Here is a 12,496-nt window from a genome sequence, read left to right as displayed (position 1 = left end):
TCCCGCGACGACGCGGGCGGTTTTTTTTTTATATAGAATTATGCCGCGTGTCGAAAGGGAGAGCGAGCGTTTCGCCACCGTGTATTTCGTCAAGTATTTGTAGAATCGGCTTATTGTTACTAATCTTTAATATATATATTATATATATAGATATTGTCTTAAGCGTGTAATTGTGAATACGAATATTTCTATGATCTTGTAATATATAAATTATATATATATATGCAATTTTACGGGGAAAAAATCGGAGATGCAACTTTTACGTAATGAGTTACAAGTACAATAGTTACCACCACGCATCGAAATGATTATCGCACTGCACATGGGCTAATTTTCAGGATGTTTGTATGCATGTATGTATGTTTGTATGTGTATATGTGTGTGTGTATGTTTCTCTCAGTGCGTGAGCCGTCAGGCTCGCTAATAAAATGTCTTATTAATCTTCCGCATGTGACACAACGTATGTGTGTGAGTGTGTATCTGTATACATATATATGTTTTGCCCACCTCTGAGTAACCTGGCTATAATCTGTCCCGCGAACGTGATTCTCCTTTTTTTACAATATCTTCTACATTTCTTAAAAGAATAAATTGATAATAATTAATTTTAAAAAAAATACGAGAGAGTGAATCGGATAACAAGTTGCTTATCTCTCGCAATAAAAGTTTATAAACTCGCGCGTTTACCTTTTTTATTACAACTTTTATTGAGCATTGCAAGTATATATATAATTTTCTATTTAATCTTCTCCTACGGAACTTTGTATGACTTAAACATATTTACAAAAATTCCATCGAGCGATAAACTTAATTATCCATTACACGTTTTCCTCGATGAATCAAGTTTGAGATTGCTTTCTATTTTTCATAGCAGTTAAAGTTTTCTATAATCGATATCACATTCTCTCCGTTTGCACCACCAAACGATACTTTCTCGTGTTTTGCATGGTCAATCTTGTTTCGACGTGATTCTGAAGAATAAATGATGTAACTAAAAAAAATGTTCTTAAGAGAAAAAGAAGTCTACGCGGAAACTTTTTAAAAATCCAGTATTCAAGAAAATAAACTCTTACGATTAATTAAATGTTTTCACGAGATATATTTCAAATCTTTAGGGAAAAAATAAATGATATTTTCCCAGAGCATTTAAAACATATAATATAGAGTTTCAAAATTAAAAGTTAAATGTTCAAAAAAAAAAAAAAGATAAACTATTACGATTAGTTACGTTTTTCACGAGATATTTTAAATCTTTAGAAAGAATAGACGCGATATTTTTCTCAAAGCATTTAAGATTTAACTCTACTCTCAATAAGAGATGGAGTCTGCAAGCTCCAACGAGATTCGATGGAGATAGCAAAATTATCGCGGGATCACATCCGAGAGATAATCCCGTGGATGTAGCGAATGAAAAAATGTCTTTTAGAGAATGTGAATCGTTGCGTGCGATCAGTCTAGTCGCGACGATTTTGCGAGACAAAGAGATCGTCTCTTTTTACAATCGATCGATATATTATTATATGTACACGGAATGCATGTACGATATACATGACGGCGAAAATATTCGCGCGTGTTACACAACCATAAACACATTCCCGATACATTCACGACACACCCACATAGAACATGGCACTCACGTGTCACTTCTTATTTGAGTGATATGACGATAACTAACGTAGTAGGCTCTTCGTTTTTTTAACGTGTACATTTTCAGAGGATATTTGAAATTTTGTGATTACGCGTATTATAGAATACGAGGCATAAAAGGGGAGGAAGAAAGAGAGGGATAAGGTGAAAGATAAACACAAGAAGATGAAAGAAGAGATTTGGAAGGGTCTTGAAGGGAAAAAGTATGCACGATGCCGATTTATTAATTATCTTTAGCAGCTAGCGTGTAGCGTATCGATATTGATATATAGAGATACTAAAATGATAAAAAGAAATCACGAGCGCGCCCGCGATCTAATAGTAGAGGAAACAAAAAAAAACAGCGGGGATCTATATAATAAAAATAAGAGAAAAAAAGAGAAACGCGGCGCGTGATCTCGTTGCTAGCCAATTTGCTCCTACCGGTCCTTTTTGTACCAATTCTTTTTTCTAAATAATCTCTTTATATTGTAATATGTATTCTACATATGCTTAGAAAACGAGAGAGACTTTTGTATTAAACACGTGACACTCGATGCGCGTCCATTATGACACACGAGTTAAATTAGTAGCGAATTTTTTACGGCCGTCAAGACGATCGAGAGATTCTCGTCGGGTCGATTGATGATCTTAGCTCATGAACGTAGGCGTTCCTTCGATGCTACAATCGCGACGAATAATAATAATAATAATAATAATAATAACGATTATAATTATATAAATAAGAATAATAATGATCATACATACACACAACACACACAATATGCAATATTGCATGAACCTTTGAACAGACGAGGATAGGATTTCGCGCGTTGTCAAAACGACAATTCGCTATTGATTATCAATGAGATGGCCGTGAAATATCGCAAATCAATTAACGAGCGGCTCGCTCGTTTAATGAATAACGCACGATATTTACGGACAGACGTAATTTGATTTCACGTACATTTGAGGCTCGAACAACACAGATATCTCAAGAAAGATGTCCGGAAAATTAGAATGTCTTTTCTGGCATTTCTCTAAAAGTGTATTTTCATAGAACTCTGCTCTATGAAAATAATATTCTCGATAATAAATAAAAAAATCTAAGAGATACATAAGGCAAAGAGAAGACATGTATACACATACAAACACACAACACACACACACATATCCGGTGAGCGCATTTTCGAAGCCGCGCAAAAAAGCCGAACTGTTTTTTTTTCAGCAGTTGAAACCGTCGTAATTTCTCATCGCAAAATTTTATCTACGCGTGAAATAGCGATTTCTTTCATTTACGAGAAATTTTGTAGCGTGTCATCTTCAGAGCTCTCGCCAAATCGAATTTTGCTGATAGGAATCGATTAACGATACTTTTATTGTATTATCACTCGATTCCATCATCTCGCAAAATTTGATTTTCATAGAAATTATGTTGCTTTCAACCGCTGATATTTTTCAGTTCACCGATATTTCTAACGATGAGGAAGAAAAAGAGCGAAGGGGGTGGGATTTGGAGAGTGTCGAGGGGAACAAACGAAGCAGCCTTTTTCGTGCATTAGATATTTTTTTATAACCGGTCGTGCGTTTTGCGAGAAAACACTTGCGCGATTTCTCGACGCTGTTTTTCGGGACAATGAAGGGGGATAATGAAGAGGATCTTACAGGAAGAACCGGATGATATGATGATGGAATGATGTGGGTGTATATGCGTGTAAGAACGAATGCGAAGCATTGTAAGAATGAGGAAGAAGAAAAACGCGATAATCTAGGATGATGATTTTTTACCTTTTTCTAAAATATGTCAATCGATTTAAGATGTTAGTAGCACATGTTGATGTTCGATATAATCGCGGATGTTGAAAGCGAAAGCATGTTTGGTAGAATAAAAAGTTTCATGCAGCGTGGATAAGGAATTCCGAATAAAAGAAAGGGATGCATGCAGAGCGGAAGCAGGAGAATGAATGTGAAGAGCAATTCTCAATTAATCGTGCACATACGTACATAGCGAAAAAATATGTCACAAAAATATATGTTTAGTTTAAAAATATGGGGAGGAGGGGATTTTCACATCTAATTACTAGTTTTTTTATTGTAGCGAAACGAATAAATCTTCCGGATCTCATTTTTCAAAAAGTGATAATTTTGATTCTTCATGATTCTTCTCTCTGTTTTGTGTTCACGTTCGTAATCACGAATTTATTTCGTGAACGGAAGTGATGGAAGTGACTTTAAAAGAGAATCAGACAATGATCGCATTATTCAATCGTGCAAATAAGTGTAGCAATTAAAAGCGCTCTATATTAATATATTTCTCGTATACGAGACGATAGCATTGCTGATACATTTTTTTTAGAAGCTTTATGTTTTAGCATTTTACACTGTCACGTATATATATAATGGAACTGTAATAACACCCACCGTGTCAACATATTGTATGAATACAGTAGGCTCGATGGATTATATGGTCGTGTGCGTATGTTGTGTGTATGTGTATATATATGTGTATGGAGAGAGAGAGAGAGAAATTATTTTTTAACTTTAATTTAAATCTATATCTTATATCTTTTTGTTATCGAAATTATTATTTTTGATAGTTGTATTAACGGGCGCTTTAAATGATTATCTATTTTTCTGATTAACAAGTATTTTTATTAATTTAATAAATAAAATACCACATAAATATCTCACAACACACTATATCTATAGTAGTAAATAGTAGAAGAAACTTTTTTTTCATCTATTTGTCGTCACATTGTTGTTTACTCTTGATGTTTGTATTAACATGCGATCTAAATCATTATTTCTATCTTTTTAATTTTAATAAAACTTTAATAATTTAAGTAATTTAATATATATATAAACGGAATATTATATAAATTAACAATTATATTTTATAAAATAATATCTATTTTTTTAATTATAACAAAAATACTTTATTAATTTATATAATATATAAACAGAAATACACTGTGTATAAATTGTCGATTATATTTTGTAAGAATATTTTATAATGTAAAATATTTTTTATTTGTACAAACTATATGTTACATAAGACACGAGAATCTCGTGAAATGGAAATAGAGATGCGTATATTATATCGTGCGACTATGTAATTTTCGAGCTCCCGTCATTGTTAACTATAGCGCAGTATTATTTACTCATAGAAATGGCCATCTATTCGCATACTCTTCGATCGAGGAATCGTGCAATTTGTATTATCGACGAAATCGTCAAGAGACAAACCATTTGCATCCCAATTCAGTCAGACGAGACCTGTTTTATATTAATTTTGCAAATTTTTCACACTTTGTCGATCGCATCTTTTGATCGCTCCTGTCTCAACTATGCTCAATTTACCCAATTAACTTTTTAGCGTCGTTTTGTACTCGTTGTTGGCGTGGAAGCGAAAACACAATCTAGTAGGGATACTCTCAAGCAGCAATAGAGCAAACACCCTTTTCCGATTTTTTCCGCGTTCCCTTCCGCTCGCGTGTGTTTAGATTCGAAAAGGACAGATCCTCTCGATTCCCAATAATCAAACATGGATCTATAGATTGATCTGGCAAGTCAGCGACTCGCTTAGCGACTTTTCGATTCTCGGGAATATAATACAGCGATTTTTGTCAACTTTGAAGTCTCTCGATCTAGATTGAGAGGAATCTCTTGGATCTAATTCTAGGTCCAGAGAGAGTCGAAAGATCTAAGGTCAGAAAAGGATGTAAGAAAATAATTTTAAATTAAAATCGAAGAGAGAGAAAGAAAAATAATCGATGTTAAAATATTGAATTTTTAAAATCACAAAAAAATTTTTTTACATTATAATTTGCATCCATTTTCTTTCCGTATTTAGATCTTTAAGATCCATATCTACACTGTGATGCACAATTTTCTACTTCTTCGTACTATGATTGACTTTTCGCGAGAATCATGAATAGTCCACAAATAATTGGAACAATAGATTGGAAATCCGTTCGTAATACATATACACGCTCATTGACGTGTAAATAAACGTGATTGAATCGCGAGCTAAAGAAACGTATCTTCGTTTCGACAGCGATTTCTCGTTTTTCTTCCTTTCCTTCAAAAACGGTCGCTCGAGTCTCGTCCGGAGGAAGACGTCCTCGACGAACGATAGGAAATATTAATAGAAAATTGATAAAAAAAGAAATAAGAGAGAGGGAAAACGTGCAAAATATCCTACGAGAGCCACTGCACCAGGCCAACAAACTAAGCAACCCACGCAATACATATATATCTCTTTCGGGGTCGACAGAACCTTCGTAAATGTAAAACATAGTCGTAATCGTTTGATAATCGTAGCTTAATTAGCGTGTAACACATAATAGAGTTTATTTTTTGGTCGCAGAATATTGTTATAAATATATTAACCGAGAGCGCGAGGAACATTTATGTGTGTATATGTATGTGTGCTTGATGCATATTCGCGTGTATATGTGAAACGAAAGAAAAAGAGAGAGATACTCGAAGACGAATATAACGGAAGCGATCTGTAATCCGGACGTGCGAAAATAACGTATGATGCTGTTGAATACGTGTTTCGTGCGTGATGCAACGGACGAGTGCGCGCGTGTTTCACGTTTAATTCAGCGTGTGCGAATGTTGACAACTATTAATTGCGTGTGCGATTCCGCGCGATAATGTAAAGCAGCCGATTCTCGCGACCGAGATCTTTCGCAATAGAGTGTTTGGTCCACGATGAACGCTAACGTCAACGCGCGCGAGTGATAATGAAAAGAATCGGGGGATGAAAATATACTGCTAAGATCAAACTTTAGCGTTCATTATGTACGAAATACGGTATTGCTTTCGAGAGTTTTACAAAATTCCTTAACGAGAAGATGATTGACATTTCTTACAGCGGCGACCCGACGATATTCGACTCGGAATTTTTTCGAGTTGATCACGGATCGATTTTGATTAATGAATGTATTTAACAAACGCTCGTTTTTAACGAAAGAAATCGTGTTGACGGCTCTTCACGTTAACGATCATGCTCGGCGGTAGTTGGCGAATGTATTCTCCGGTCCCGCGTATTTAGCGCTAAATGCGATTTATCTCTGGCTCGCGTACACATATATCTAGCAATTTTTCGCGTTCCAGATAAATAAAGCGCGGAACGTATTTCGTTAAATACGGAAGAAACGTGGACTTTCTCTTCCCTACGAACGCGAACGTTTGCCGCTCGCTCCAGCTGATCGTTGGAATCGCGCGGAGGATATATATCGTGGCATTAATAACGTTAAGATATAGCGGGCATATAAAAGCGAGAGGGGCCGTGATACGTGCGGTTTCGCGTAGGATAAGTTCAGCCTGCTGTAATCGCATCGTGCGAATCGTATCTTACGATGTAAATGCTTTTTATCGAACGCCCTTTTGAAAATTTTATTGAATTATGTGATCTTCGCGAAAGAGATGGAAAATATATTTCTCTCGCGCAATCTTTGTCGATGATTTGTTGCGAGAAATGTCATTGGATTTTTATTAATTTTTAGGACTGCGATCTCGCGTTATCGATTTAATATATAATGGTAATATTTAATAATTTTCTCAGCTCTTTTCTTCGTAGCTAAAGCGATCCCGACATGACACGATGCGGTTACAGTAGAGCAGAAATCATCTTTGCGCTAATATATATGCGTATACATAAATGTATGTACATATAATGAAATGTATAAACTTACGAAAAACAGATTGTGTGAGAGAGAAAAGTGAGAGTGAACGAGAAAGACAGAAAAGAAATGCGAATAATAGAGGAACGGAAGAGAGAACACAGTTGTCAAATGCATGCACAAGATAGACCATTATCACTTAATATTTTGTTAATGACGGATGCGTTTAGAAGAGAAGGAATTTGGATGAGAAATTCTACTTTCAAAATATTGTTATTGCATTAATTTATTTGTTGAAATTTGAAAAAATTTATTACCATTATCTTTATTAATAAAAGAACTCGTTAATAATCGTGTAAATTTTAGTTTAATTTCTTAGTAGATTTTTAATAGATTTTATATATAACAGTGATTGATTAGATAAATATTATCGATATTATTAGAGAATCTATTGTATTTAATTTTAGAGAATAAGTTTTAGAAAGTCAAGAGAATGCCATTAGCTGAATAATCAGTGATAATGGGATATCCAGTGTTCGTGTATACGTAGGCAACGATATTAATATTTATTAATTATCGGCGCACGCGACATCCTGTTAAGATGGTTTTCCATAAGGAAAAGGACTCTTTTGGGAAGTCGTTCGCAGCGACGCGTTCCGACCCGTCTCGTTGGAACAATTTATCAGTAGGCTCGTACTTTTTCATGCTCGTTTCTCGGTCACATATATACACATACACTCACACGTAAAAACAGACACTTACACACACATACACTATTATAATTACTCAAAAATAACTTGTACTATGTAACTATTACTATTTTTATGAATTTTTGTACATTTTTCTAATTATTTTGTATAATAATCGTTAGCGGAAAGAGAAAAAATGGCAGAGTCTGGTACCCACCTCCCCAAAAAAGTGTTCAAAGCGGAGAAAAGGAGCTACATCGACGACGAAAAGAAACGTAGAGAAAAATGATTTAAAAAAAAGAGAAATTTCGGTATGTGAGTGTGCGAATGTTTATGTGAGTCGTGTGCGAATGTATGCGCGCGATCATCGTGTGCGCATGTATCTGTGAGTATGTATGTGAAAAAGAGAGAGATAGAACGATGAGGAATGCAAAATAACAAAAAAAGAAATATGCGAAAGGAAAAGAAAATAGCGTGCGCGAAATTATGTGAAAGTAGAAAAGAAGAAAAGGACAGAGAAAGAGAAAAAAAGGAAAAAAAGAGAGAAAAAAACCGCAACTGTCGACAATGTAGTCCATCGTTTGTCTGTGTAATCTTGTCTTAATCTGTCTCCTTATCTGTCTGTCGGTTTGCCTGTCTGTCTGTCCGTACTGTGTTTTACCAGGAAAGGAGAATTCGTTAAGATCCTAAAGACGTAGTGTTACTTTTTCTCTGGATCTGATGCGACGACGATAATGATTTTTATGTTTTGTATCAAAAGAAAAACGTGCGTGCGCACGCGATGAAATTTCTTCGCAACAAACTTGCTAAAGATACATACATAGAGAAAGGGGAATAGAAAGAGAGCGATACCGACCGAAAGGAAAGAGAGAGAGAAAACGAGAGAATGAGAGTGAGAGAGTGCAAAAGTAATATTGGGAAAATATGATTAAAAAAAAAAGAACAGTTTAATGATGTTCAAAATGATAACGATAAAACAAACAAAAGGAAGAGAGAAACGGTAGAGGCGGAGAGGATTTATTTTCGCGGCTCTCATAAGTACAGGCGCCGCGAAAAGTCGGAAAAAAGATGTGTGGAGAAAAAAGATCTACTTCGTATTTGACGACGTGTTTGTTATAATTATAAGAATCACCTTTTCTTTTTTTCTCGAAATGAAATGCTATAAAATAGATCAATTCTTTCATGGATACGGAGTCTCCTGTTGTTTTCGTCCGATCCGTTTCTATTCCACGAGAAGTATTAATCAGCGAAGGGCTCGGAGCAAGGTTGGCGTAAAAAACTCGTCATTAGTACGAGATTTGTGTCTGTGGTACGATTTAAAATAAATCGTGCGAATTATAGAGCATCTATTTGTTCATAATTATATCAGATTTAATTTATCGTTGCTTCGAACCACTCGAATGTACTTCCTGTCCTCGATTCCTCGACGAACGTTTCCGTAAGAACATAGTGCCTCGAATGCAAAGTCTCTGCGAACCAAAAAGACACGATCGCGCGCGATATAGTTCGTACTATCAATATTCTACTCTTATTACATATTTATGTGCAACTTTTCGATTTTGTTTGTTTCGATCCCTTTTAGTATTTTAATAAATGAGTTTGTTAAAAATAAGTTGATATTTTATTTATATATTATAATTTATGCGTTTTTCTTTCTCTTGCTTTTAGCAATAATATTATATTGCATCGTTTTCTAAAAATATTATGTTAAAATAGTATAATTATATATCGCAAAATAATGTTCTGATAATTACCTAGGTGTATATTCGGCACATCTACATCGCTAAAACTAAAAGGTAAGTAATATTAAATTATACAATTAATGAAAAAAAATCATTTTATAATTCTTTTTAAATTGAAAAAGAATTACATTTGATTTACATTTAAGCATGACATCGATCCCACGATGTCGCGTACGTCATGCACGGTCACATGCTTCGCTTACAGCCACGTGACTGAGTGATCAGCTGTGCGTAGTAGAGCATAGTACAGAGATGCCAGATTGCAGACGCAATAGCACGCTTACAGCTGTTTTTGCGCTACAATTTGGCAACTCTGGTGTAGTAGCCACGATCTCTTTCCTCTCCCCTCCCAACCCTAGCTGTCATTCACTAATCGAGCGCGTTCGTCCGCGTAATTTTGCAAGCGACAATAACTCCGTATAAAATCGACATTACAGGTAGTAATTCGTGACATAGATAAATTTTTAGATCGGACATCTCATGAATATATAGTAACAACTAATGTTATACATGTAATAAAAAGGATTATAAGTAATTTACTTATAATAATTAAAATTTAAATCCTTTGTAAGTACACAATTATTTTTATATAAATAATACAGTGCATTTTTTTTAATGCTTTTATTAATTAAAATGCAATTCCGAAGAAAAAATTATAAGATGATACAATTCTAAGTATATTCATAATTTTAATGCATTTTTATAAAATTGCATAAAATGAAATTTGTAATCTTAATTAACTTTAATTTCGTCTAAGATTATCCTCTTAAAGATAGTATAGTTGAATATTATAGTTGAATATTATAGTTGAATATTATAGTTGAGATTTTTATTCTTTGACATTCGTTCTAACCTCTTATTTATATTGTAAGCAGAAACATCAATTTTCTTATTTTTCGCTTTCTATTACAACATTCTTGTTTTATAATGAAAATATTTATAATTTTTGTTACAGCAAGTTGAAATAACTGGCCAATTTTACAAATCACAAAGTACCTTAATTAATTCTTTGACTTGTAAATATATAAGAAACTGAAATGAATCTTTCACTTATAAATGATTATTTGAACACATATTCTGGCAGAGATAAAATGTTACGAACCCTTTCTTATTCGGCAAAGTTACTTACTGTATGTACTTCATCAAAGAATACTGAAAGAAAACTCAAGACTTTTGGAAGCCAAATGAGTGAATGCAGAGTGATGTTGCGCTTATTAGATGATCTTCCAACACTTCATTGCATAATGTCATATGGATGGGGAAAAAAGGTAAATTCATGTTTATTTATACAATAATGTGAGAAGAATGTTTTGTCTTTATATTGTTAAAAATTCTCAATTGTCCTCATATTGTTAAAAATTAAAATATTATCTTGTATAGTTGAAAGTTTTATTCGACGAATACTGTACGGTAGATTTATCTTACACTCTTTTTCTAAAATCATTAAAATTTCATACATAATCTAATTATTATAGGAACCTGACTGGTTGATTAGATGGAGTCAAGTGATACAAAATGTAATAGATATAATTTATTCTCCTATAGAACATATTTCTTGGGCTGGTCACCACAATATCATATCAATCAATAATGACAAATGGGACCTAGTTACAATTTGGTTTTGGATAGTTTCTTTAAATCTGTCTTTAATTAGGTAAATGAAAATACATTAAAATAATTTTTTTGCAAAGTATAGTTTCATGCATAATAATTATTAATACGCATCTTATAGGTAGATGCAATTTTATTATTATATAATAAAAAAATAAAATAGCCTTATTTAACAAAATATTATTTCAGGTCATTGAGACTATTCCAAAAGCTTCAAAAATATAAAGCAAATTTGGAAAAAAATAATCTTGATGTAACATCACAGTAAGTATTATATTATTATGATTTTTTAAATATTATTCTGTATTTACGATAATATTACTAAGAAAACTTTGAAAAAAAGTAAACTTTATATATTCCTTCTATTGAATATATAGAAGCACATTGAAAGAGATCAACGAGCAACAACAAAGTACAGTATTGATATGCACACGTCTTGCATTGGATATTACTTATGCGGTTAGTTACTTACCACCAGGCGTATTTTGGGGAGGCCGTTTAAAAACATGGCATATTGGTGCACTTGGCACAATATCATCGATAATTGGGCTTTACCAAGCTTTTAGTCAACGACTGAAAAGTTGAAAATATTGTTAGATAAACTTTTATCATCGTTTGTAAAAAAATGTTACACTGATTGTAAAAAATATGGATTATGGGACTGTATATATAATAACATAAAATTATCAATTATATTAGGTTTATACATATTTTACTTATATATATTTCGTCGATAAATGTAAATTTTACTATAAAAATAAAATAAATATACAAAATGTTGTATATATATATATATATATATATATATATATATATATATATATATGTATAATAAAAAAATTCACATGCTAAAGATGTAACTGATTGATTTTGAATTTGATTTTTTCGATGTGATATTAATATATTTCAAAATCAATACAACGATTGAAATATATCAAATGGCTACATTTTTAATCAAACGTGAACACTGAATAAGATTTAAATTGCACATTAATTGCATAATGGATGTATCTTTTATTGAAAAATATGTACCTACCCAGGTAGCAAAATGACGTCTTGCTACCTGGGTATATTAATTTTTTGTTTAATTATATTGGCTATATCAGATTTATACAAGTAGCAGAGTAAAACTTTTTAATTTATATATTAATAAGAATGTTATATATCAATAAGAATTAGTATATTATTTTGCAGT

General features: G+C 33.0%; 1 protein-coding gene across 3 annotated transcripts; it reads left to right on the top strand.

Annotated features, from left to right (window-relative positions):
- The first annotated feature begins 9,830 nt into the window (after positions 1–9,830).
- Positions 9,831–11,972, top strand: LOC105256487 (peroxisomal membrane protein 11C). Of its 3 annotated transcripts, none has more exons than XM_025406448.1 (5): positions 9,831–10,127; positions 10,646–10,958; positions 11,166–11,344; positions 11,491–11,565; positions 11,679–11,972. In XM_025406448.1, exons 2-5 carry the CDS (start codon positions 10,728–10,730, stop codon positions 11,884–11,886), a joined length of 693 nt encoding a protein of 230 aa, XP_025262233.1. In that variant the 5' UTR covers positions 9,831–10,127; positions 10,646–10,727; the 3' UTR covers positions 11,887–11,972. The 3 variants fall into 3 exon arrangements, with proteins under 3 accessions (XP_025262233.1, XP_011264731.1, XP_011264732.1); XM_011266429.3 differs by having other exon boundaries at positions 9,831–10,257; XM_011266430.3 differs by lacking the exon at positions 9,831–10,127 and having other exon boundaries at positions 10,758–10,958; positions 11,236–11,344.
- The last annotated feature ends 524 nt before the right edge of the window (positions 11,973–12,496 follow it).

The sequence above is a fragment of the Camponotus floridanus genome, unplaced genomic scaffold, assembly GCF_003227725.1.
Source record: "Camponotus floridanus strain SB8 unplaced genomic scaffold, Cflo_v7.5 scaffold1, whole genome shotgun sequence".
NCBI classification, from domain to species: domain Eukaryota; kingdom Metazoa; phylum Arthropoda; class Insecta; order Hymenoptera; family Formicidae; genus Camponotus; species Camponotus floridanus.
Note: the sequence above shows the minus strand (reverse complement) of the source record. Positions and strands in the feature narration are given on the sequence as shown.